The 27,798-nt window shown below is 38.3% G+C and overlaps 1 protein-coding gene across 1 annotated transcript in view; it reads right to left on the bottom strand.

Annotated features, from left to right (window-relative positions):
• Nucleotides 1-1,535: 1,535 nt before the first annotated feature.
• Nucleotides 1,536-27,798, bottom strand: part of TPRG1 (tumor protein p63 regulated 1) — a 142,112-nt gene continuing 115,849 nt past the window's right edge. The window contains exons 5-6 of the mRNA XM_047099493.1: nt 17,047-17,200; nt 1,536-3,512 (exon numbers count right to left, since the gene is read on the bottom strand). Of these exons, the coding sequence (XP_046955449.1) occupies nt 3,318-3,512; nt 17,047-17,200 (349 nt within the window). The 3' untranslated portion in view covers nt 1,536-3,317. The remainder of the gene's footprint in view (nt 3,513-17,046; nt 17,201-27,798) is intronic.

The following is a 27,798-nucleotide window of genomic DNA, read 5'->3' as shown; positions in this document are numbered from 1 at the left end:
TTTTGGAAACTTTATTGGTGTAGCTCAGATGCCAGTCTGAATGAAAAGCCCAAGCATATATTAGGTCCCCTTGTTTGCAGTTTGTATGTCCTGTTGAGCTTAAAACCCAAGTGAGAACACCAAGCGTCAAATGCAAGAATGGTGGGCAGTAGGTCCATAGTGACCAAAAAAATTCTGAGAGATAACTAAATATAGTTGCCTTAAGATGTCCTACGTTCTGCTTCCAAGTCATATCCCTCTACAGGCATGTGCTCAATGCTTTTTATTTAATACAATAACTTAACCTTATTTCATTGAGTTCTTCTCACAAGATCTTTATGAAGTGGGAAGAAAAGGTATCATTGTCTCCATTCTACAGAGAAGCAAATGAAATCCTGGGAAAGTTGAGGTAATTTTCTAAGGTCTCATATGGCTGATTCAGTTATTTCCAAAGGAAAAAAAAAAATAAAATTGATTTAATTGTCTAACCATTAGCAACAGTTATTTGGAAAATCATAAGGTCTCTAGCCTTAAAGTATTATATCAATCACCCATCTATCAATCCCATATACAATTCTATCTACTTTATCTAGTCCTGACTTGAACACATCAAGGGATGGAGGACTCACTATTCCAAGGGGTAACCCATTCCATTTTTTACATTCCTACCTATAAGAAGTTTTCTCTTATCTTGAACTGCCTTCCAAATTCCTAAATCTTCTCACCCTCTGGTCATAACCTGCTATCGAGGCCCTATGTATCAGTTTATGGGCTATCCACTAGACAGTCTTTGTGAAATGTTAAAAGCATTCCCTTGTTATCTCTGAGCTCGTTCTTCTCCATATTAAACAGCTTTGGTATTATTAAATGCTTATCCTATTGTTAGAGGCTGGACCTCAGGGCTGAGAGATACCTCCTTCCTCTCATCTTCTGCACTGGTGATGCTGCACTGTGTCCTTTAGAGAGTCACTTGGAAACACAGTCTGTCCTCGGTTACAAGGGGGGCAAATGTGCAGAAAGAAGTCTATTGTCAGGTTGATCCTTAAATGGTAATGGAAAAGAATGTGCTGGACATTTCAGATGCTTCTGCCAACAAATGCCACTATCTTGAGGCAAATAGAGATTTTCGGGCAGCAGTGTTATAATAATTTGCCAATTATGCCTGCTTTAGAACCATTGCCAAAACAATCCAACGACTTTTCATTCCACTACTGTTGACAGGACAGCTAAGAATTTCAACATTTCCTTTTACAGTCTGAATAGAAGTTCCCTGCCTTGGGGACTGTAACAATATTTGCCATCAATGGGGAGGGGGGAGTGGGTGCTGGGAAGGGGAAAGAGGGAAAGGGAGAGAAACACTAATGGAAGTAAACAAAGACAAAGACGAAATAAAATGATGGTTATTCAAGGTGTGGGTTTTGAATGCCTGCATCAAATTGATGTTTGTGAATGAAACAGAGGACAAATCTTTGAAATTGAGGAAGTTTTTAGAAGAGAAGACTTTAAACACACTCTGCACAACCCCTCCCTCCACCAAAAAAAAAAAAAAAAAAAGGTACAATTTTTAACGTGAATACCAACCAAGGTGTCTCAACTTTGGGTCCTGGGACATGCTTAAAAAGCTGATTATCATAATATTTATGGTGTTGATCATTCAAAGCTTCTTTTCAAAATAAATAGAAAATAAAACTGAAAAATTAAAAAAGAAAAGAAACTTGAGATGAAAACAGTTAAGATATCTCCTGAGTTGTGTTCAAAATGAGACATGTCGGGGAGAAAAAAAAGAGATAAAAGAGATAAAAGAGCAAAGGAAAGAGAATAAGGTAGGACAGTGTTTTTGAAAATGTGCTCCTCTATACCTTCTGGGACCCAGAGACATTCCACAGAAGGTACCTCTGAGACCCAAAAAAGAAGAAGCCAGGAGCATTCCAATATCCCCCTCAATCTCGGTGGCCTCACTTCTATCTGTTTCACATACTGGGCATCCAAAACAGATTTCAATAGAAGGAAAGGGTCTGCTATTGGAAAAGAAAATGAAATAAATGTTTGAACAAAAAAAAATGCAAAACAAAGTGAGCCATGAAAAGTTCTTGAGCAGGGACTGATAGGGCCAAACTGTGCTTTAGACATCTGGCAACCAAATGCAGGATGGATTAGAACAGTGTCAGCCTCGGATCAAAGATTCCAAGTAAAAGGCGATGACAATCATCCAGGTGAACAGAATTAAAGACTTGATCGAATAATATATACCCGCGGATATGGAAAGGAAAAGGAGTTCACGAAAAACTTTCAAAGAAGAATGAACTTTAAGGTTGACATCTGGGCATTGGGGTACAATGCTAAGCCACACATACATTTGGTCCTGCCATGGTCTGACAGTTTGTGTGCTCCAACATTCATGTGCTGAAATCTTGAGGCCAGATATGATGGTATTAAGAGGTAGGGCCTCTGGGAGGTGATTAGGTCATGAAAGCAGGGCCTTCATGAATAAGACTAATGCCCTTATAAAAGAAGATCAAGAGAACCCTCTTGCCCCTTTACTGTCTGAGGATATAACGAGAAGTCTGCATCTGGGAACAGGGTCCTCACCTGACCAGGCCAGCACCCTGAACTCTGCATTCAAGCCTCCAGAACTGTGGGATATGAATTTCTCTTGTTGATAAGCCACCCAGTCTGTGGTATTTTGTAATAGCAGCCCAAACAGACTAAGAAAGATACTAGATGAAATTATCTGGCAAGGAATTTAGATATATCAAAACTGATGGATTTCACGAATGATGACTGGGACCCTAAAAATGCCACAGAGAAACCCAGGATTTGGAAGATGCTGAATATGAGTGGCCATTGAATCATATAGATGATCAGCAGACAGAAATACAAAACTAAATCTTGAAGAAGTATCAGGGATGGAAATACGGATTTGGAAGGCATTCTCATAAAAAGAGTAGCTAAAATAGTATAGTCAGACCCCAGTGAAAGACATCAGAATCAAACGGCTCAAGCTCAAGATCCAAAAAATGCCTACGTTTGGAGGACAGAGGAGCAAGAAGCCAGAGACTCTGCCCTCAGTTTATGATCAGGTATTCAATGATAATATTATTTGATAAGCTTAAGAGCATTTATTTTCTGGTTAGGAAATTTGATTGTTCTTATATGAGGTCTGAAGTGTGCATCTATCAGTCTAATCAAGATTATAGATTTCCTAAGATACTAAGTGTTCAATACCATGTAATAGTATTTAAAAGGAACTAAGTCAGTCCAAATATATGGTGGTCTGAAACAGAATCTTCAATAAAGGTACATCAGTGGATGGCATACTTATAATGCCAGAAGGAGTCTCAAAAACCAATACTCCCACGGGCAAGGGAATAGCCGAGTTTGTTGCGGTTTCCAATAAATGACATCAGCCCCATGTAGGTTTCAATCAAAATGGGTTCAGTTAACACCATCAGTCCCTTTCTTCTTCCAGATCCAGTGGAATTCTTGTGGGCATTCTGGATAGCTGCAACAAGTTTAGACGTGAACCCAGACAACTGAAGAGGAAAAGAAGGCACAGAGTTAGTAAATGCAGAGTCGGTCCAGACACACTTCCTCCCTAGCCAGTCCTCACAAAAGTTGACCATTGTCCTGGGGCTGCAGCTATCCTTAGATGTCATTTCTCAGAATTGTCAACATTGCTTCTGTTAGTCTTTTAATAAATCAATCAGCCAATAAATTATGTACATAATGAAATTATCTGCCTCATCTTGTTTGTTTGTCATCCTTCATAATTTGTACAGCATTTAGTAGTCAGCTTAATAAATATTTGCTGATAGTCTATTATGAATCAGATGCCTGCTGGCTGCTGAAGATTTAAATACAAGTAAGATACAGTCTCTGTGTCCAAAGGAGTAACACTCTAATAATCTAAGAAATGAACTTGGTAAATCATTATACAAAGTTCATGAAAATGACAGCAGGCATAATAAGATGGTAAAGGAATGCAAAAGAGGGAGAAATCATACATAGGAAGAGGATCAGAAATGACTTCAAAAGAAAACTCTTGAGGGTTCCTAGAGTTTCAATAGGTGAAATGGAATTAGGGAGGGATTGGTTGGCAGCTGTTTTTTCTATTCAACCCAGTATCCTTTCAATCATTTCAGATTCTTCTTCCAATACGAGTACCTCTTTGTTTCTTTGGAGGACCACCCTCTCCCAGTTTAGCCCAAATAGTATAAGAGGAGTCTACTTTAGCATATGGCTCAGGTCTAAGCAATCAGAGGAGTCCATTTCTCTGGTCACAGAGAATGGCCAATGTTGTTGCAAAACTGATAGAAAGCCTGGAGGTTTTCGAGGTCATTTTACCATGCATAGTGAGAACCTGAGAATGAAGCCAACGAAGGTGGAAGAAGATACAGAGAGAGATGAATTATTGACAAAATCATTCAAATTATTAGGTCAGCCTATCCTGAACTTTTAAGTTAAATGAGGGGAAAAAAAATCCTTATTTTGGTCAAGCCAAGTTGAATTGGGTTAAGGGGAGGGTAATTCAGGGAGCATTCTGAACAGAGATATAGGGGCGCCTGGGTGGCTCAGTCGGTTAAGCATCCGACTTCGGCTCAGGTCATGAATTCACAGTTCATGGGTTCGAGCCCCGCATCAGGCTCTATGCTGACAGCTCAGAGCCTGGAGCCTGCTTCTGATTCTGTGTCTCCTTCTCTCTCTGCCCCTCCCCTGCTCACACTGTCTTTCTCTGTCTCTCAAAAATAAATAAATGTAAAGAAATTTTAATTAAAAAAATAAACATATATAAGCAAGGAAATGAAACAAAAGTTCATGTTTCTATTTCCAACAAGCTCTTTTATATCCATGATCTCTTTCTAACATAAATGTATTAGGTATGTCAAAAGAAGGTATCACCATTTCCATATTAGAAAACCAAGGCTCATAGAAGGTAAATGACTTACCCACAGTCACTCCACTTTCTGCAGTATGGTAAAAAAGAACATTAGGAATAAAATCTTATTCACAGTGAGATCCAAATCTGTTTCTAGGAAACTGGCTCACTAATCTAAATTAAGACTATTAGAGTATATTCCAATATCAATTCAAATTATTAAGCATCCTCTATAAAGTGTCCATTATTCTTCCCATGATTCCAAGAGGAGACCAATCTTTGCTTTAAGGGACTAACATAAGAGTGATCTTTCAGTGAAGAAAGAGAAGCCTGTAGTCTTTCCCCATAGCAATTTTCCATGGAGATTTTATCCTGGATACCTAATTTTATACCAAATTGCCCCTGGGCAAACTACTTTTTCATTCCAGTTTCAGTTTCCTTATTAGTAAGGAAAAAACATTTAAAAATTAGAATGTATCGACTATTGGCAGTTGGCAACCCTACAAAAAAAAAAAAAGGAAAGAAAGAAAGAAAGAAAGAAAGAAAGAAAGAAAGAAAGAAAGAAGTAAAAGAAAAAAAGCCATGCAAATAAAACTTCTATAATTTTATACCTGTGTGGCATTGTAAATTCATTTCCCCTTTTTGAGTCTTAGTTTCTTCTTTTGAAAAGCATTGAAATCTATGAGTTTTTTTTTAGATAATGTCATAAGTAACAAAAATTAGTGGCTATGATGAGAAAACAATATAGTTTACTGGAGTACCTCAATATCTCTAGGTTTTCAAAATAAACAGATGTATTTCTCTACTTTTCTTTAAAGTAATATTTACCTAATTGAATATGATCAAAACATCAAATAAATAAATAAATAAATAAATAAATAAACTCAGAGGGCACCTGGATGGCTCAGTCAGTTAAGCATCTGACTCTTGATTTCAGCTCAGGTCATGATCTCGCAGTTTGAGAGATAAAGCCCCACAACAGGTTCCACACTGATAACACAGAGCCTGCTTGGGATTCTCTCTCTCTCCCTCTCTCTCCTCCCCTCCCCCACACACAGTCTCTCTCTCTCTCTCTCAAAAAAAAAAAAAAGCTTAAAAAATAAACTCACTTCACTGAGGCTAAATAATGTAAACTAACACAGAAGTAGGGTTTTGCTTGAGCTTCAGTCTGTAGAAGCGAAGACAGACAGAAGACACTTCTTATTACTCGTTTGCAGTCCCAGCATCCTCTTGGAGATCTAAACATTGTTGTCACTGAGTGACACAAACTATAGTCATAACAGCCTGGGGATTCTGGAAGGAAGGACATCCTTCCTTTCAGCTAATTCCACCAGTGTTTTAGCTGATTGAATAAGAAAAGCAGAAAGAAGTGGTTTTTCTTCAACTTCCAAAAGAGAAAATCAAAAAGGACAGAATAAGTTAATAACATAGGCATTGAATCATTATGGTTGAAAATCATGGCATCTCAAGGTTAGAAGTGACCTTAAGCTTATCAATTCTAGCCATTCATCTGTTGTTTCTGCCTTGACACATCCTCACCAAAAAACTACATCCCTGGACATGGACATATCCAATGATGGGGAACTCACTGCTATCTAACCACATATATTCCATCACTGTGTATAGTGGGAAAATGCTTGGCATAGATGCATAGGGCCAGGTATGCTTCCTTGCCCTATCAGTTACTAACGGTTAGAGTTTGGAAAAACCATACAATCTCACTGAGCCTTAGTTTCTAGATCTGAAAAGGGAAACTAATAATGGTGATGATAGTGATAGTAAAAGCCAACCTCATGAGATTTGTACAATTTTTATCATTTGTATCATTTATATAATTTTTTAACTCTTAATATGAGCTTTTTAAAAGTAACAGAGTTCCCTGAATGTCAGCCTCAGGAGATTGTTGCATGAATTTAAGTGAATTATTCAAAAGCATTTTATAAAGCATATTATTTATAGGTACAAATATTTTCATTATTTATAGGCAAAAACACTTTAACTTTTTTCTTTCAAGTTTATTTTTATTTATTCTGAGAGATAGAGAGCAAGCAGGGGAGGAGCAGAGAGAGAGGGAGACAGAATCCCAAGCCGGCTCTGTGGTGACAGCCCAATGGGGGGCATGAACTCATGAACCACAAGATCATGACGTGAGCCAAAATCAGGAGTCAAACACTTAACCTACTGAGCCACCCACGTGCCCCAAGACTTTAACTTTCTTAGTTCTATTCCCTTCAATTCCATATTTGGAATGCCAATTTCCTTAATACAAATCACAGACTCCAGAAAACATTTTTTTGACTCCGATATGAGCTTTTTAAAAGTAACAGAGTTCCCTGGATGCCAACAGATACGTTAAGTTCCACTCAGACACTATAATTACAAAAAACATGGGTTGAGTATCAAAGTATCTCCCCCAAGATATTTATCAATTATAAAGGGAAAAATACTAACTTTGCAGAGGGGAAATCCAGCATACATCTTAAATCTATCTATCAATGTTAATACTGCTAGTAATAAGACACACAGGCATCATAAGCCTACAATATGATGCAGTGAAGACATAAATCATTTCTGTAGTATCTGCTCCAAAACAAAAACAAAAACAAAAACAAAAAAAACCGCCTCAATTTAATCATGAGAAAACATCAGGCAAACCCAAATTGAGAGGCATTCTACAAAAAAACCGACCAGTATTCGTGAGAAGTGCCAAGATCATGAACACAGAAGAAAGACTGAGAAACTGTCACAGTTTGGAGGAGAATAAAGAGACAGAACAACTCAATGTAATACATAATCCTGAACTGGATCCTGGGACAGACAGAGGCATTAGGAAAAACAAAACAAAAAAAACAGTGAAACTTGAATAAGGCCTGTAGTTTACTTAATATTATTGTACTGATGTTTAATTTTCAGGTTTTGATAACTCTACTATAGTTATGTCAGTTGTTAGAATAATTTGAATGTCAGGTACACGGAAACTTTACTATCTTTGCAATTTTCCTGTAAGCCTAAAATTATTTCAAAATAAAAAGCCTTTAAACTCTAGATTGAAAGAAAATCCTAAATATTAGTTCCCCAAGATTCTTGAAGTTTTCAATTGATCAAGGAGACAAATGCAAAAGAAAAACAGGTACAAGATGACACCTTTACTTTGTTTCTCTTATCTCTATATTTTTAATACGAACCTATATCAAAGTTATACAAGTATCACTGTCTATTTTTTTCTGAAAAAATTGTCATTGAATGAATTCTCATCCATATAATTAAATTAAATCAAAAAGTTGACTTTTGGGGGCACCTGGGTGGCTTAGTCAGTTAAGCGTCAGACTTCGGCTCAGGTCATGATCTCACATTTCATAAGTTCGAGCCCCATGTCGGGCTCTGTGCTGACAGCGCAGAGCCTAGAGCCTGCCTCAGAGTCTGTGTCTCCCTCTCTCTCTACCCCTCTCCCGCTCATGCTCTGTCTCTCAAAAATAAATAAAGATTAAAAAAAAAAAAAGATCTGTAAAAAGTTGATTTTTGTCCATTGCAAATTTAGCCATTGTTCAGTTTTCTTCTGAGGAAAACAGAGGAAGAGCCTGTGTAGTTAGAATATAGTGATCAAAAGAAAGAGATCGAAATGAAATCTTAGGTCCAAAGCATCCTGTCGGCCATATTAAGGACTTTGGATTGAAGTGATTTTAAAAATAAGTTCAATGATGTATGTTTTGTTGTTGTTGTTTTTAATAATCCTGACAGTTGTATAGAAAATTTACTGTTAGGGTCAAGATTAGAAGCCAGAAGATAAGAGGAGTTTGAAGATCATTTCAGTAGTCTAGGCAAGAGATGATGGTGGCTTGGACCAGGAGAGAAGTGGAGAACATGATAACTGGTTAAATTAGGGATATTATTTGGAGGTAGAGCCATACAACTTGCTGGCATGAGTAAATATAAGGGATGAAAAGAACAGAGGACTCAAAGATGACACCTAGATTTTTGGTCTGAGCAACTGGATAGAAAGTGATATCATTACTGGGTTGGGAAAGCCTGGGGCAGAAGGACTTGGAAGTGGTGAGGTGCAGGGGGCAAGGATTCTGTTCCAGACATGTGGTTGATGTGCCTAACCAGTTAGCCTCTTAGTAATTTCTAATGGCCAATTGGATACATGAGCATGGGACATGAGGAAATAAACAGATGATAAGACCATATGTATAGTTAACAATTCCAAAATAGTAATTATAGATCCTATAGTCAAGAACAATATTCATAAAGTATAAACAAGATAGACTATAGGGCAGGGGTTAGAAATCCACAAATTCAGAAAGCTTTGTTGGACAAGATGCCAGGCATCGGGGGCAATGCATAGGGGATCTAATAGGTAAACTGAGGGTCCAAGTGTTTCAGAGATTTGTCCAATGGCTAATCACTAATAAGCAACTGAGCAAAGTCTTGGAATCCCAGTCTCCTGACTTAAGTGTGTTAAAGTCCTCTTTCTATAATATACTGCTATTATGAGCAGTAAAATTATACTATTTAGAAAAGGATTTGTGTTCCTTATTTTTAAGAAGGGATAGGAAAAAATTATACTCAGTAATTTTCAAAACATGTTCCTTTGAACACTAGATTTCTTCATAGGTTGGATGACCATATAATTTATCATCCAGACAAAGATTATTTTCAAAAGAAAGGAAGTGTCGTTATTAACAATGTTGGGATGACAGATATTCCTGAGGGTTTGGGGAGAAGATATGGAAGCCAAGCAGGTAACATCCTCCAGTCCCTGCAATCATACCAATTAGATCTGCTCTATTTTTAACCATTTTACATATTTCAAGATTTTATTTTTAAAAGTCTTATGCTTCTAAAAAATTTTTTGAAAAACACCGTACTAAGCTTGCCTAGCAACCTCTAGCTCTGACTTGGCGTAAGATGCATAGGGCCTACTCAATCCGCAAAGATCTATATTGTCTATACTCCTATTCATCCTTCCAAACCAAGCTCAAATACCCTCTCTCTCACAATGCCTTCCTGTATACTCAAGGCAAAAATTAATATTTTATTCTATTGCATTTCACTTTTATCTCCATTTAAATATTTCATCCAGTTTTCTAAGAATTAGAGTCACAAGTGTGGCTGTTTGTCTGTGTAAGTGAACCAAAGTTTCCTTACCTTAGGACTATTGTTATCGTGTGCCATATAATTCTTTGCGACAGGGGACGATGTCCTCTATGTTTTAGGATGTTAAGCAGCCTCGCTAGCCTCTACCCACCATATACCAATAGTATCCTCACCCTAAGTGTGAGAATCAAAAATGTCTTGAGACACTGCCAAATACCACCCTGGCAGGGGGATGGGAGGGTGGTAAAATCATCCCCTGTTGAAAAGCACTGAACTAAAGGAAGTAGGTATGATATAACATGGGTATTGAGATCAAACAGATCTGGTCTTAAGTTGCAGATATGGCACTCATTAGCTGTGTGACTCTGGGCAAGTTATCCAACCTCTCTAAATTTTATAGCTCCTTTTCCACACACAAAAAAAATATTAATAGCATCAAGTACAGAGGGTGGCTGTAAAGATTAAACCAACTTTAATAAATGGAGAGTTTGTCCATAAGCTCACATGTGCAGGTACACATATTCATGTATTTTAGGAAGAGTTGGGGAAGTGGAATGAAATGAGGCTGGAATTTGGAGTCAGACTGCAAAGGACATTAAGGAAGCCTATTACCAATAATCAAAAATACTATCAACAAATCTTCGACAATATCGCCATCAAACTAGGACTTCTTAAAGACCAAGTTGTAATTCACCACAGCATTCCCATTGCCAACACCCTCTGGACTGCCGGGATACCTTTTCATAGATAAATAAATGCTTTTAGATTAGATTACTGACTGCTTCTCCAGTCCTCATCATAAGCTTCATTTCATGAGAATCCTCCGTGGCCTCAGAATCTGAGTGCTGCAAAGAAAAAGTCGATGCTATTTCATACCCAATGAACTTGGCATCTCATTAGAGTCAGATGCCACTTTATTTCTAGTCATTTCAGTGCTCCCTCTAAAAGGAGGAGGGATCATGAAGACAAAGTGACAAGCAGTGCATTGAAGGAAAGGCAGACAAAAGGCCAAGTCCCCAAACTGGCTCTTGAGCATTTCAAGCACCTGAACTCAGTCTGTGTGACAGGAACGCGGTGTCATCTGATATGAATGCCACCAGCCACATACTTTTCTCTAAAAGCTTTTATACACCCACCCCTGGCTCCTTCTTTTATTCCAGTCTCAAAAACAGAGGGTCAAGTTTTAACAACTCTGATTACATAGGAGCTGTGTGCTGGTTAGGGTAAAGTATAGCGGTGTGTGTGGGTGGGTTCGTTGGAGGTAGGGGGGAGTGCTGAACGTTCTTCTGGACTTTACAGCAAGTATTTACCACCTGAGTGACTGCACTCCTGGTTTACTTCAGGTGCTGTCTGCCAGCAGTTCACTGCCCAGAGTCTCAGTTTTCCTTATTACAACCATAACTTGCTTCCTGTTTACACTGGGTAAAGAGACCAGGTTTCATGCCTGCAGGCGTGCATTCCTCAGCTGAGCAGGTTTTCCAAACCTTCAGGCTATAGGTTTCAGTGTTCCTCTATAGGAAATGAAGCATGCGGAGATAAAGAATAAATCCATCCAATACCCAGTACTGGAAACCACTTGAAAAGTCACACAGCTGGATAGAATGTTTATATCATCCTGACATATTTTACCTGGAATTATCTTTATGGAGACACCTTGATTGTGGTATGTTCAGGTATGTAGAGAGAAAAAGGAGGATGAGGCAGAAACTTCTTTCCTCCAAGAGAGGTTCCTATATATCCTAATCCGCACCCTCTTCCTATTCCATTCCCCAAGTCTCCCCTGCCAACACATATGCGTACATACACATGCTTTGAATTCTAGCTAAAATGAATTATTCTTTATTCAAGAACATTTCATGTACTTTTGTAATTTGCAGGTTCCAACCATCTTTCTTTTATTTAAAATATATTTCCCCCACCTCCTTTGATGCTTAAATCACTCATACTTTGAGTTTCACTTCAGATATCATTATACCTGTTAGCTTTTGGACTTTCTTGTTCCCTCTTCTGGGCTCCCATAGAACCTTGTGAATCCCACTCTATTAACAGTCTTAGCATATTAAATTATAATTTGTTAATTACTTTTTTTTTTTAACCTTCTCCCTGTACTCTGTAAGTGTCTGGAGGGCAAAATCTGTTTTATTCTTCTCAGTATCCCAGTTTACTAGCACGTTGCTCAGCATGTAGCTAGGTGGGTATTCAATGAGTATTTGTCAAAATGATGTGAAGGGAAACGAAAGTTACATTTAATTGCTAACACGTTGGTTCGCTTTCATAATTCCCTTGAAAAGAAGGGTAAATATGCCAGAAAAGAGTAAAAAGGATTGGTCTGTAGATCCTTTTGGTTTGGTTATAAAGCATTCATGACCATTCACTGTTATTTACCAGCTCTGGGCTCAGTCATTAGTCCCTTCCAACAAGACTCTTCACACATCCTAAGAACCTAGCAAGAAAATGGTTAAAACGGGGGAGATGAGACTACAAATTATAAATAAAAAATATGTGAAACAATTGAGGATAATCAAGTTTTGTCAGAAATATATCACATTACATATCACATCAATGAATACACACACACACACACACACACACACAGAATTTCTTCAAGCTCATGTCCATTTTCCTGCTTATTTACAAATTATTTGGGTGTGGAAAGGGAGCTAGTTTATTTTAATACCTTAGTCAATTCACTTAATCACTCTAAGTACCCTCATTTTAAAAACAGAGATAGCTATCTTGACCTCACAGGGTTTTTGTTAGTTGAATTACATGAAAACATGTAAACTGTAATCAATAAATATAGTCTGATTACATAATATTACATGAGATTATTTTTATGTCTTGTAACAAGAAAGTCAATGCCAAAAAATGATTATTTCCTATTCTCACAACTGTTTTATATGATTAATGCAAAGTATATGCATACACAGATTGGAATAGGTTGGTGAGGCTGAGAGATAAGCAAGAATGTCTGGAAAGAGGCCATTTGACCATCATATTTGCCAGACGTGAAGTGCTATAGAGTTAGTGAGAAGAATAAAAGGAAAAAATAATGTATTTTGACACTGTATTGCATAAATTTGATAGTAATTTTTAGATTACTTTAGGAGACTTGAAGATAATATGAATTTGAATTTGAATGCAATTAATGTGTTTATTAATACTCTTTCCTATGGTACGTGCCTGACCAACCAATCCCATGACTCAGCTTTGATCCAAAGGTGTATGGTCTGAAACCTCTATCAGCAGCTCAGCTTTCTCTCCTGAGCTTCAGACCTAAGTTTCTAACTGCCTGACAACTAACCCAATCTCATGTTCCATGGACATGTCAAACCAACACGTCCAAACCTATTCTTCTTTCAGTTTTCCCCATTCAAATTAATGGAGTCACCATCTTCCCAAGCCAGAAACCACACCATCTTCAACATCTTTTTCTCCTCCACCTACTATATCCTGTAAACTACCTGCTCCCATTAATCCTGTATCTTGAGTATCTCAACATATCTTTATCTTCTCTCCATTCCTACTGTCCTTAAGCCCTTATACCTATTATTTGAGTCATTATGATCATGAAGGGGAATATGTAAGATTAAACTCCAGCTACAATAAATTACTCTGTGTCTAAGAACACTCCTTGTACCTTCATGTGCCTCCACATCTCTTCATTGGATTTAACTTCTGATTTAGTCAATTTAGTGCTCATTGTAAAATCTTTGCATTTTTATCTATTCCTCTATTCAACAGTGCCTTCCACAAAGACATAAATTTTATCTCATTTATGTTTGTATCCTGAACAATAAACCTCTACTTTGTAGGTGTCAGAAGATATTTGTTGAATAAAGAGATTCCAGGTGCTTTATAAGAAAAGACTCTGAGTAAGAATAAATTTGGATTTTTAAGTGTATTTTTTAAAATAAGTTATGGCATCAGATTGTAAATAATTTGGAAATTTTGACTATGTGTAACACAGCTCTACAGGATTTATTTTTCTATACCATAATAGATTTGCTAAATTGAATTAAATTGCTTCAGGTATTTGATTTAGTTATGCATTTTCCCCATATTTTCTACTTTTTTCCCATTTCATTTATAAGGGAAATGGAAAAACTAGTTTTATCTCATCCTTTTAAAATCTTATGTTATGCCAAAATACCCATATAAAAGGAATTCTGTATCCACAGAATTGTCTTTCTTCCTATTTATTCTTTTACATTAATATAACTGAGTATTAATCAAAGCCAATTTTGGAAAATATCATAAACACAAATAATACTGTGACATAAAACCGAACAACAAAAGAGAAATTAAGACTCAAAGAACTGGATCAGAGTACTCATCATCTCACATCACAGATGGAGATCACTTGTTTTCAGAAAGAGTTGGGACTTGGGGTGGCCTTTAATAAGAAATAGTTTGGCAAACTATTTGGCCAAATAGTTTGGCCAGACTGTTGCCAGGGGGGAATAAAAAAGCTTTGGAAAAATAGTTTAAGGAGAAAAGCCATGAAGGAAATATACTTAACAGATCCACAAAACAATTTTATTGACTTAAAATCACTAACCAACTGAACAAGCATTCATTATGCTCACATCCACACTTGTTGTGACACACACACACACGCACGCACGATATTCTTACTCCCACCCAACAAGAGCAGTATACACACTGAGTTTTCCTTTTACCTTTCTACATTAATTAATTCTATGTTCTATTAACCACAGTCATGGTTTTGGGGGAATAATGATTCTATCCTCCTTTCAACATTTTATTTCTTATCTTCCTTTTAAAATTATTTGATTGTATTGGGGCACCTGAGTGGCTCAGTCGGTTAAGCATCCAATTTCTGCCCAGGTCGTGATCTCACAGTTCGTGGGTTCAAGCCCCGTGTTGGGCTCTGTGCTGACAGCTCAGAGCCTGGACCCTGCTTCGGATTCTGTGTCTCCTTTTCTCTCTACCCCTCCCCTGCTCACACTCCGTCTCTCTCTGTCTCTCAAAAATAAATAAATGTAAAAAAGAATAATAATAATAATAAAAATAAATAAATAAATAAATTTATTTGGTTGTATTTATATGTATCAGAATAAAACAAAGTACCATCAAGAATTAAGAGTAATGCAGTGCCATTTCTCTGTAGCTAATAGAATTTGTTCTTTAATCCCTTACCCTGAATATCTTCTAGCCAAGGACATTCAGGGAATAAGTACTTAATGCATCAAGTATAAGGAAGAGGGGACTTGGCTCAGGAAGTGAAGGATGTAATAACCAAGTCACTTGGTATTTATTTTACCTTACAATATGATACAATTACTATTAATGCAAAAAATATATGTTATTTTAATGGCAAAAACAAGACTTCCTTTAGAGGAGGGAAATGGCTTTAGAAAAAATACATTGTCAAGCATTTTGAGTTCTATTACCAGGTGTCTGAAAGAAAAAAAAAAACAACACACAAACAGATAAAATACTCTGAACTGTGAAGGAGGAGGAGGGAGAAGAGGAGGAGGAGGAGGAGGAGGGGAGGGAGACAAAATATTTGGGGAGGAGCACTACAGGATCCAGAGAAGCAGAGAGAGGATTATAAAGCAATGCATTAATAATGCATTACTATTAATAAGGTCTTTTACAAACAGAGAGAGCTGATATTCCATGTGAAATTTGGGCCCATTATCATGATTTAAAAAATTCTCACTCCATCTCCCCAAAGGCCTCATGGAGTCTACTCTCACATCAATGCCTTTGTGTAAATGTTGTATTATTGTCATTGGTTTTCATTTTGTTCTCTTTTGTTGCTTTTGGGTGGTAGAGTCAGGCTAGGGGCTGAAGTTGGACCCTGGGCTGCAGCATTATAAAACTGAGCTATCACAAGATCCATACAATGAACTAATTTAGTGCCTGCAATAGCCTGGAGCCAGAGGTAAGTAAACCTTGAGACCATAAGCCCCTGAGGATGTTTACATAAATCTTGAGAAGACCACTGTCCTTTCTGATAGCAGAAGGGATTTAATCCAACTTCAAGTATACATCAGGTGAAATTAAGACTCCATTTTTCTTCTAATCACGTTTTGCCTCAAATCATTTTTAAAATAGGAGACTTACCAATTAAAAATATTTTTATACATATACATATTTGCATGAATAGTGTGTTTAAAATCATGCAGCCACTGCAATGCACGCCATCCAACCACAGAAAGATTTTAGGTATATATTGTTATCTTTTGAATTTACAAGAAACAGAGTTATGATATTTGGAAGTAAATGACAGCATATAAAGGTAAACATAGCAAGGACAGAGAAGGCAAGAATTTCTAGGCCTATACACACACTCCTGTGTGTATATGTGTTGAAAATATAAAGTTTAATCTTTCTCTGCATTTACAGCTCCAACCATTTTACTTCCTGCCTACCTAGTATCCTAGCACTGCCTATGTTTCCCTAGGGGAAATGAAAAAAAAAATAGTAGAAGGACTTTCCCTGCCACTGATAAAATCTATTTGGGGAGATGAGATTGAAAGACATAAAAATACTCTTAATTGCTGTACTGTTTATGGACCATTTACATTCACAATATTCGATTTAACCTTACAATGGTCCAATGAAGTTAGGAGGAAGGGCAGTGTTCATTATGTCCATTTTAGAGATAAGACTACCAAGGCCCCAGAAAGAAAAGTAATAAACATAACCAAGAGCCATATCTGACTTCATATTTCACGCTATCCCACCCACACTCCTTCTTTTGAATGAAATAATTAGAATTTAATTACATACAGAAAATTATAAGTACCCATACAGAAATTTATACGTATGGCAAAAAACAGACACAAGTATTGCCATTTTTAAATAATATTACACTATAATTTTTTATATGAAATTAGCAAGGTGGAAACATCACAATATGATTAACATAAATATTATATATATTTTTATATATAAAACAGCTCCACTGTTTACTAAAAAATTCCTATAAACCTTTTAAAATTTGTATCTGTATAAACCCAGGCTGTATCTTAACTTTTCATTTTTTTTTGAGTAGTACATATTTTAGAAGCAGATAGCTTCACCATCAAAGCTAGTCTAATGAGGCTCAAACTGCCTACCTTACAAATTTCGAGGAACTTCTCACTGGTGTACTTCATAGGGTGCTCAGTGAAGGTCACATAAGGCACCTCAGTGGACCATGGGTTCCAGCGAGATAAGAGGGACTGCTGTTCCAGACTCCCCCAGTAGATCCTAAGGCCTTCTCCTTGTCTCCTACAAGAAACAAGTTTCCTTAGATTAGCCATGTGCACTAGATTAAAACAAAAAGAAAAGGATGGGAAAGTCACGTGATGTCTCAGTCAGATTTATAATGATGCTGAGTGACTTGCCTACTAACTGATTGTTCCAGAAACTCGGGAGGTAAGAATAAAAGGATACATTTGGTTTCAAACATGATGAGTTCAAGGTGTCATTGAGAATCCTATGTGGAAATGTCTACTTGGAAATGTGACTCTGGTGCTGAGGACTGGGGCCAGGGATGGAAACATGGATATTGCTCTCATGCCAATATTCTGATGGTAAGGGTTGGAAGAAAAAGGGAAAGGGAAGAGTCAAGGTGGTGGATCAGGAAGTGGATGTGTCAAGATGGCAGGCAGTTTCAAGGAGAAGAGAAATGACAGCACCTTCATTTTCCACAAAGCAGTTAACACAAGAAAAGATCTGGGACTTCAAGAATAGTAGTGTATAGATGATCCTTAAGAGCGATAATGACCAATTCAAAAAAATGCCTGTGACCACAGCTTTCATATCTCATGGTTCTCTATTATCTGTACACATTCTATCCAGCTAAATTGCAGCAACATACATACCATAGCTCGTAAATAAATTGTGTCTGCCTTTTCCCACACTATCGGGTATAGCCCAGGCCTGGATATCTGGTAAATCCAAGTGCAAAGCAAGAGGAAGCTTGGGAATGATGGGAGGGAAGTCGTGGCAGTAGAGTGTGGCCACATTGAATAACAAAATTGTAATTCCTGTGGTCTCTTCTTTTACATGTGCCCATCAGAATTTATGGTTTGTGGTTTTAGACATCTCTGAATGCAAAGAGATCCCTGGAGGTTAAGCCAAGCTCAGGTGCTTTGCATTCAATGAGCTTTAAAACTAAGTTGCCTGTAATTCTAAACAGCCCCATGGAACATCACAGAGCTCTCATTTCTTCTAGAAATTAAATCCTGGGATCTAGAATGAAAACCCAGAGCTTAATTGTGGTGCCTGCATAAAGCTGTTACTTCCTGTATTAAGGAATTCTTTTGGGAATGCTATTGTGGCTTCTGTGTGTTTATCCAAGTAGAGATGTGTATAAACACAATCTCACACATATGCATATGCCACCCCTCTTCCCGGTTGGCTGATCTCTGAGATTCTTCTTCTAAAATGAAAGTACGAAAAGAACCTGGCACATTCTACTGCTCTGTTCTCAGATTTTTTATCATTATGTTTGAAAGCTGACACCCAACATTTTTGTACTTAATCCTTTACCCACAAAGAAAAAGTGGAAAAGAAACATATTGTATATACCTCTAAAGTTCTCTTTCTAACCTCTCACCTTCCCAGCTGTTATTCTGACATTTATCATCCCCCCAATATGTTCCTTCTGTTTCATTTCTTCTTTCTTTCGTTCTTTTTCTTTCTTTCTTTTCTTTTCTTTCTTTCTTTCTTTCTTTCTTTCTTTCTTTCTTTCTTTCTTTCTTTCTCTTTCTTTCTCTTTCCTTCTTTCTCTCTCTCCCTCTCTTTCTCTCTCTCTCTTTCTTTCTCTCTCTCTCTCTCTCTGTCTCTCTCTCTCGCTCTCTCTCTCTCTCTCTCTCTCTCTCTCTCTTTTCCTGGCCTGGTAATAAACTCTAAGCTCAATTACTATTCTATGCATGCTGGTTAATGGAGCATTCTGGCTTTAGTCCATTAAGACAACTTGCACAATGGAATCATTTACTGCTTCATATGTCAATTTATGTGCTGGGTGCAATTTTGCTTTTATCCAAAGGCGATGAAAATCTGCCAAGATAGCTTCTCTAAGAAGTACACTTTATATTATTTTACCTTAGGGAAGCCTCAAATGAAGTTTAACCATGAAATTCAAGAGGGACCCTATTTCTAAATAACCAGTCAATTTGAGCATGGCAATGACATTTCTCAGAGATGTAGCATACTTCTGAATATACAAGTTCAGCCAACTTTCTCTCCTGAGCTCCAATGGTGATACCTAAGAAGATAAATCTACAACTAAAAAGTCTCTCCAAAGGTAAAAAGGTATTCTCAGCAAAGACCTTAGTACCATAGGTTTATGAAAACCTACCATCTCCTCTTCCATCCAGTGTCATTAGGACAATTGTGCGGAACACAGGTGCCTTTATGACCAGGACTGCTTCATTAGTTACTTATGCTCACCATGCAAGATGTTGTGGGAGGTAACAGTGAAGTGAAAAATGCAAAAAAATAGGATGTCAGATAGTCTTGCATTAGAGTCTTGCTTCTGACACTTAATGCTGTGGCACTATGGACGAGCTCATTTCATTTTCTGAATCCATTTCACCACATGTTCTTTAACATGTCTCCATGTGACATCTCAGGACCTCGGTAACTGTGTAAATGACATAGATGGCTGTGGTCATGACACTACTAACATGCATTCAGTCAAGGACATACAGTATATAAAAGAAGCCTCTGGTTATGGCTTTTGTAGTTTAGAGGCATCAAATTAGCCCCTGACCACACCTTCTGCTGCAAAGACTATACCAAGCATTGTCCCATCACTCCTAGGGAACTTTAGCACCTATTGTGATCCTTCGCAAACATGTAAAAGCACAAATCAGCCACCATATGATGGAATAACATTTTCATGTTTATAAACTATAGAACGTGAGAGCTAGAAGGGCTCCTGGAACCTAAAGCCCAGTGCTGTCTTTCTGGAGATGAGAAAACTGGAACACAGAAGGAATAGGGTTTTCCCAAAGCATCACTACACACAGAGGTGAGCTGGTGAGAGCCTTGGTCTCCCAAGACTTCATTTAGTGGTCTTTTCACCATTCTGGACTCTCACTACAAAGTACATTCCAAGTTATGGTCCTGCTATTCCACAACACAGCCTTACTTCCAATTGACACAGAGTTGAAAGAGTTGCCCTAAGAAGACCATCATCATCTGTGGGCAAAAAGCCCATCTAGAGATCTTAGCTAAAGGTCAGAAATGAAATCTCAGTCTCAAAAGGAACTGTAGATTTTTATATAAGCTTGATATTATCAATTATGAGATTGTAGGAAAATAAGGTAGCCCTGGAAGTGAAGAGGGAATTTACAAAAAAAATAGGTCATCAGGGTAAGAAGACTGATCTTTCTCACTAAGCACTATGGTCAAGTTAATCAAAGTGGGGGTACAGTCCTAGGTAAATAATGCCAACACCAAATTATTAAGCAAAGGACAATTTGGTAGCTTTCTTCTCCAAATCATACTGAGTAGAAACCTTGGCTTTGGGCATTTCACAGCACCTTTCTGATCTCTGGGTAATACCCATTTCACGAGGAAAAAGAGGATGATGGATGAGCAAGTGTTTTGTATGCTGTAAGGCATAGTAGCAACTATCAAATGTTGAGTTCCTAGTGTGCATTATAATGCTTACTTGTCCCGATAGAAACTTTATATTTTTAATTTTTTTTAACTATGACAAGTTTTTTCGACTTCTTTGGTAGAAATAAATGAAGCTAAAAGGAAATAAGATAAAGAATATGACCAGGCTTAATCAGATCATCAAGTCAACAAACCACTGGAAGAACAGAATTACAAAGGGGAGGAAAAATACCATAAGTCCTGCATAGACAAAACAAGAAAAGCAAATACCTCGCACAGAGAAGGTGTTGGAATCTTCTACAGTTTTCTTCACCTATTGATCCCTCCTCCCCCGCCTGATTCTGAGTCTCAGAAAACTTTTGTGTTTGGCTTCCGCTTTATCATGTTTCGGTGTATATAATTTCCTATTTAAATCCATCAGAGAGACTTTCATTTAGCTTAAAACACCCCTACAGCTCTTTTTTCTTCAGACTGAATCAGCATAGCTCTGTAAAAGTTTTCTAATAGGTTAAGAACAATCTTTTAAATCACCTCACAGGTGATTCCCTGAAACAGTCCTAAGATGTTTATCTTCAATTCCAGTATTTAATCAACATATTCTCTGTGCAGTGTGTTGTCACAGGTAGAGAAATGAATAAGACTCAGTCTCTGAATTCTGGAAGCCCATGGGCTGATCATCTCTGGGCCTATTTTACTATCATCTCTTTCGCACACCTCAAACAGGTACAAATAGAAAACCGCAAGCCTCATTATAGAATTAGAAGTTTACCTATTACAATTTATTTTGTTCACATCTTTCTCCCCTCAAGGAAACCAGTTTGTTCTGACCTCCATTCCCACAGTAATAGAAGCAAGAAGATCAATGTACCCTTCACTTCTGCTAAATCAAAAAACCTCCTAGAAAGTTCTAGAAGTAAAGGAGATTCTCCATAAGGACTCCTAAAAACTTGGTGGAAGAAGAGGGTTTATAACAGCTGGAGATTTTTAGGATCCTAGACTGTCTTGAGTTGGAAGGCCCTTTAAGAGATGTGGTTCCAATTCCTTCATTTTATAGATATATAAACCAAAGACCAGAATTTTCAAAGATCAGAGTTCTTCCCTTAGTCTTGTTAATTATGGGTTCTACTCAGTGACTCAGACTCAGAATTTGAGTCAAATATGGTTGTTGCCAGGGTGGAAACTTAAGCAATTACTACTTTAAACCATCATAGCAGCCAAACAGATTTGCCTTCTATGCCACAAAAAGCAAAGGCATCTTGAAGAAATGAGGTTTATACAGAAGAAACTATCATACGAGGACCAAAGGATCAATCATGAAAAATAAATGTTTGAGCAACACCAAAAAGAGGAGCTCCAAACTGAATGGAGGAAAAACTTTCTTCAATAACAAGTTTAGGAAGACAATACATTATTTTTGACAGGAAATACACCTCTCCTTGAAGTCATTTTCAGCTAAACCAGATAATTATGCCAACCAGTCACCAGTTTTGGTTAATTTGCTCATTCCACACATTCTACTTCCTTCAGAGAGAAGCCGTGCAACCTTCTGCATAGCACAACACAGCCATAGCACAACATAGGTATTCTTTCTCATGACTTCCCACTTGTCTCCCATCCTGGCCCTCAAAGATGCTGAGCTAAGGCTTTAAACCACCTGATAGGAGATATGAATGAGGATGCAAGTCTCCAGAAGGAGAAATGGCAGCTTCCATTATTACCTCCACCAGCTGCCCCTCCTTTCTACTCATCTCAAATCTCAAAGTTCCACCACAGAATTAAAAACATAGCTCGAGGCACCAAACCGAGATTTATGAGGAAGCACAGACATTAACTCTTGCTCTAAACTCAGGGCGTGTGCTTGTAAGTATGGGTGAGCAAACAGAGGGAGGCAGCGCGGGGGAGGAGGGCAGGCCGCCAGGGGGAGAGAGCTGTTCAGAACAACACAATATATTTTCTTAATGTCTCCTTTCTCTCTACCTTACAGCCTGTATTGTTGAAAGGCGGGCCTTCTAGAACCATGAAATGTTAGTCCCTTGCTTATTTAATCTGGACAAAGGTGGGGGGGACTGAGTTGGCACCCTGGAGGGTATTCAATGCTCCTTTCTGCTTATTGAATGACCTCAGACGAAATATTTTCCATGACAAGAACCCAAAAGACGCTGGCACAGTGTCAGACAATAAGATTTGCAGAATGTGTTTACATTCTCTCTGTGTCCCCAGGCTGTTCTAACCCATAGGCAGGTGGTGCCTTTATCTGCTCTCTTTGCTCACCTGGCTCCCTCCCAGAAGTTTCCAGGGCCTTGGGCTCAGTGAGATTAACCATTTACTGGCATGAGTAACCAAGAAATTCTGTGGGTTTCATTACTTGAGGACGAAGTAAGTGATAAAATAAAACAGAGCAGCATTGTCCCTAAAGAGAAAATTCTGGGGCAATGTGGTACAGTAGTAAAAACCTTGGATGACAGGTAGGAGGCCTGGGTCCAAAGGCTAAATCTACCACTAACTTGCTGGATAATTTGAACCATTTCTTCACTCTGGGATCCAGAGGACCATATACAAAACCAGGTAGTTGAATTAGGTCATCTTTAATCTCCTTTTCTTCCCCCAATAAATTAATATCTATGCTGAAAAAAAAGAACCAAAATAATTTGTATTATACCAGTTGGACAAAAAGCCAAAGGATAAATGAGTGATGGAGAAATTCTCAAATGGCTGCTGAGACCCCATCTTTCTTCTCCTAGAAGAAGAAAGGATTTTAAATTACAGTATAAAAGACCTAGAATTAAACCAAAAGCAGAACCCAGAGAAAGTAGGATGAATACTTATAAAAAGGACTACAGAAAAAGGCTATGGAATCTCCCAGGATGAAAGTCCTTAAAAGAAATGTTTATTTGGTTGGAAAACTTTTTTTTTTAATGTTTATTTATTTTTGAGATAGAGAGAGAGAGCGTGAGCAGGGAAGGGGCAGAGAGAGAAGGAGACACAGAATCTGAAGCAGCCTGCAGGTTCTGAGCTGTCAGCACAAAGCCCAACGCAGGGCTCGAACTCACAAACTGTGAGATCATGACCTGAGCCGAACCCAGATGCTTAACCAATTGAGCCACCCAGGAACCCCAATTTGCTTGGGAACATAAATGTGTTTGTCCGAGAGGTGGGCCATGTTCAGGGCCGAGGTGAAGAAGACTAAGGTCCAAACCAAAGGTACAACCTAAGATTCTGGGACTCACAGTGTGTGTGTGTGTGTGTGTGTGTGTGTGTGTGTGTGTGTGTGTGTAAAATAACATACAAAGATATTTTATTTTCTAGAACTGGTATGAATGGATTATTTGGATAGAAATCATTCTATTTTTTAACATTTATTTATTTTTGAGAGACAGTGCAAGCAGGGAAGGGGCAGAGAGAGAAGGGGACAGAGGATCTCAAGCAGGCTCTCTGCTACTCCATGATGACAGCAGAGAGCTTGATGCGGGTCTCGAACTTGTGAACTGCAAAACCATGACCCGAGCTGAAGCTGGACACACAGCCAACTGAGCCACCCAGGCACCTCTGGATAGAAATCATTCTAAAACTTACATACTTAATTTTTCAAACAAATTATATTAAAAATAATGAATTCCTTTATAGCTTAATAAAAGTCATCCCAGGGGCGCCTGGGTGGCTCACTCTGTTAAGCATCCAACTTCAGCTCAGGTCATGATCTCACAGTTCATCAGATCGAGCCCCATGTCCAGCTCTGTGCAGAGAGCTCAGAGCCTGGAGCCTTCTTCAGATTCTGTGTCTCCCTCTCTCTCTCTGCCCCTCCCCTGCTTATGCGTGTGCGCTCTCTCGCTCTCTCAAAAATAAATAAACATTAAAAAAATAAAAGTCATCACAAACCAAATTTTAAGACCTAAAAGGGATATATTACTAATAATTTATATTTTATGTCCTTGATGCCCTAATTTTACTAAAATTAGGAATGAAGTCTAAAAAGTTACCTAGATTAACACTCAATCCTAATATTTTCCTATCCTATACGAAAGCCAACTGTTGTACATGAAGAGTAAGGATATTTACCCAAGCTCTAAAAGACCCTTAACTGCCAAGTTTTTTAGTTCGTATACTGGCTGTCTCTTCCCTCATTGTCAGACTGTCATTTTTTCTGCTATCAACATTCCTGACTCTAGCAGCTCGTCTTCTAATTTGCTGTTTCTAAACTTCTATTGACAGGGAACCCAGGATGCCTTACTTTGGGAGTCATGGACAAATAATTAAACAAAACAATGCTCTTTCCCCTGCCCTTTCCTGTAAGGGAAATTTATAGCAAAAACCCTGGTGTCACAGATGACATTTAAGTGGACAGTTAATCCAATAAGGTTGATGGTGAATAACTTTTAGATGGGCATCTAAATGGCTCATGTTTGAGAAAGTCCATTTGGAGTTCTATTATCTGTTAGAATGAAATAAATCAGATCCCAGAATCAATAATGACCATCACCTATCCACCAATGGAGAGGACATAAAATTTTGCCATCCTTAAGTTCATACTCTGCTAGGCTAGCACTGTCATATTCTGTACAAGGAGTCTTAAATTCTGATTTCTCCTTCAAACTGTTTAGAATATAACTCTCACAATACATAACAATCACTCTGAGTAGCAACATCATCAGCAAATCCCTGCTAGTATTTCTCAATAGAGTCTAGAGAAAATGCTCTAGATAAAATTGTAATGAGGACTCAGAGGCAGGAACAACCCCTTAGAGCTGAAGGTTGAACCAAAGAAGGCTTCATTCATTCAGAACACGTTTAGGAGGTCAGAGCGTGGACTGACATAGAGGACATTCAGTGACATAGGTGGTAGGGTCTGCCTATTCCTAGAAGTACTCAGAGTAAAGGTGTGAAGCAGGACTGTGTGTATAGTGATGGAAGAGAAAGGCAGTGAGGACCTCTCTGGTCTAGCTTGTGTTCTTCCTCTTGTAAACAGCGAAGCAAATCAGGAGCGGTCTCAAGAAGGACAACAGTAAGCCTGTTCCTTTCCAGAAAACGGATGGAAAGAAACACACTAGAATATTAACATTGTTGCCACCACAGGATTATTTTCCTTCTTTTAAGCTTCTTACTTTCTGGAATGAGCATGTATTATTTTTACATGGAAATGAAGAACTACATATTTAAGATGTTGCCATCCATCACAACCAGAGCCCAGAATAATTAGTAGCAGCAGTAGGCTGAGACCTCTACATTTCAGTCCTTACACTAACTCACAAGTTTGGCTTATTATCTCTGTTTCACAGAGAGGTCTAAAGCCATCAAGTAGTAAGTGGTAGAACTAGGGTTCACATTCAGATCTCTCTGGTTCCACAGCCCCCCATAATTCCATGGAACCCTGTGGATGTACAGGGCAGAGACAAAAACAAACGTTAACACCGACCAGCTGTGTGTTCCCCTTGTGAGCCTGAGTAAAGACAATCATTATAGAGCTTACATTTTTATTTGTAGTTTCTCCTCACCTGAAATAATCTACCTTCTACCTTTCACCACCATGCTGATTCAAAGAGTTCAGAAAACTAAAAGGGCTTCCTGTTACTTTTAAAATCCAGAAACACTTGCCCAGCCTGTCATTCAAGGCTTTTGCACTACAGCTCCAGCACTCATTTCCAAAACTCAAAGCCACAAGTCCTCAATGAGCCATCCAAACAATTCAACTAGCTGAGCTCACAGCATTTGTGATCATTTTCCCAAAATGAAATTATCCTGTATATTTGTCTCGTATCATCAAATGAACTGTGAGCTGTCCAAGAATGGGGTCCATGCCTACATCGTATATGTTCCTCCCATGAGATCTTACAGTAATGTTCATTTTTTTAAATAAGTAAACCTACGGTCTGTACTGTAAAAAGTATACATCAAACAGAAAATATTCCCTCCAACCAGATTGATCAGGCTGCTGCTTTTGTCTTTCATTAACCTACATTTCTGAATTGTACCACTTAAAACTGAGCCCTTAAACTGTTTTCTGTTTGTTTAAGGGAGGTGTATGTAAAATGGCATATTTCAGAGAAATGCCCAGGACAGAAGGGGCTGTACCTTTGGTGGCAGGGTGTCTACAATTGTGCCCTGAAAGCACCGTGTCGCAGAGGCTGGCAGGCCAGGTCCATACCGAGGCCCTTCCATGCCAAGAGGCTTCCATGTATAGAGAAGGGAGGGCAACTCTTGCAAAGCTACCAAGGAAAACGCCACATTATAAAGGAAGCAATTCTGAGGAAACTCCCTCTATTATAAATTGGGATATTTGGCAAATCGCCTTAGCCTCAGGTTTGTGTAAGTTTTGGTCTTCTCTCTTAAAAGGAAGTTACTTTTGAGCACCCCAAAAAACCAAGTTTCAACAGGCACAGAGTAGCTAAGTTAAAAAAAAAAGGCTTCTAAGAAAAACATTTTTCTCTCAAGGGAGATCGAGAGTAGATTGTCTATAATAAATACACAGACAACTAGAGAGACCAGTTTCCACAGACTTGTGGCCCAGCTCTCAGGGGCCTTTGGGAAATAGCCGGGGCTGGCTTCCCAGAAAGGCAACAGGCACAGAGAGCTCTGACTGACAAAAGAAACTCGAATCTTCTCCCTAACACTTCCCCTTGATCCTGCTCCTCGAGGCGGCAAACATTTTGCTTTCTCCACTTTGGAAGAATTTGAAATGGAACAAATTTCAAGAGATTATGTGTGATATACTTATTTATTTTCCCCTTTATGCTTAAGGAAACATTTCATGGGGAAGTTTATTTGTGGTATTCCATATAGTAGGTTATGTAGGCAATAAACGAAAAATGTCCAGGGGCGCCTGAGTGGCTCAGTCGGTTAAGCATATGACTTCAGGTCAGGTCATGTTCTCGCGGTTCATGAGTTCGAGCCCCACATCAGGCTTTGTGCTGACAGCTCAGAGCCTGGAGCCTACTTTGGATTCTGTGTCTCCCTCTCTCTCTCTGCCCCTCCCCCATTCATGCCATGTCTCTCTCTCTCTCTCTCTCTCTCTCAAAAATAAACATTAAAAAAATTTTAAATATATCAATCTCTAACTTCCATACACAGACATAGTCCACAATCAGCATCACTTTCTCTCTTGGTTACGGTCAACATGAGCCATTCAAACAGTTCAGCAAGAACTGTGTGTTCAGTGGTGCCCCCCTCCATCCCTGCCCAAAGTGATTATGCTCCATAACAGGTCACATTCAGACAACAAAAATGCCCATATGATTTATGAGGTACTTTGATAAAATAAA

The sequence above is a fragment of the Lynx rufus genome, unplaced genomic scaffold, assembly GCF_022079265.1.
Source record: "Lynx rufus isolate CCGP_SWC_20201006 ecotype Redwood Valley unplaced genomic scaffold, mLynRuf1.p SCAF_5, whole genome shotgun sequence".
Lineage (NCBI taxonomy): Eukaryota > Metazoa > Chordata > Mammalia > Carnivora > Felidae > Lynx > Lynx rufus.
This window is presented reverse-complemented; position numbering and strand designations above follow the sequence as displayed.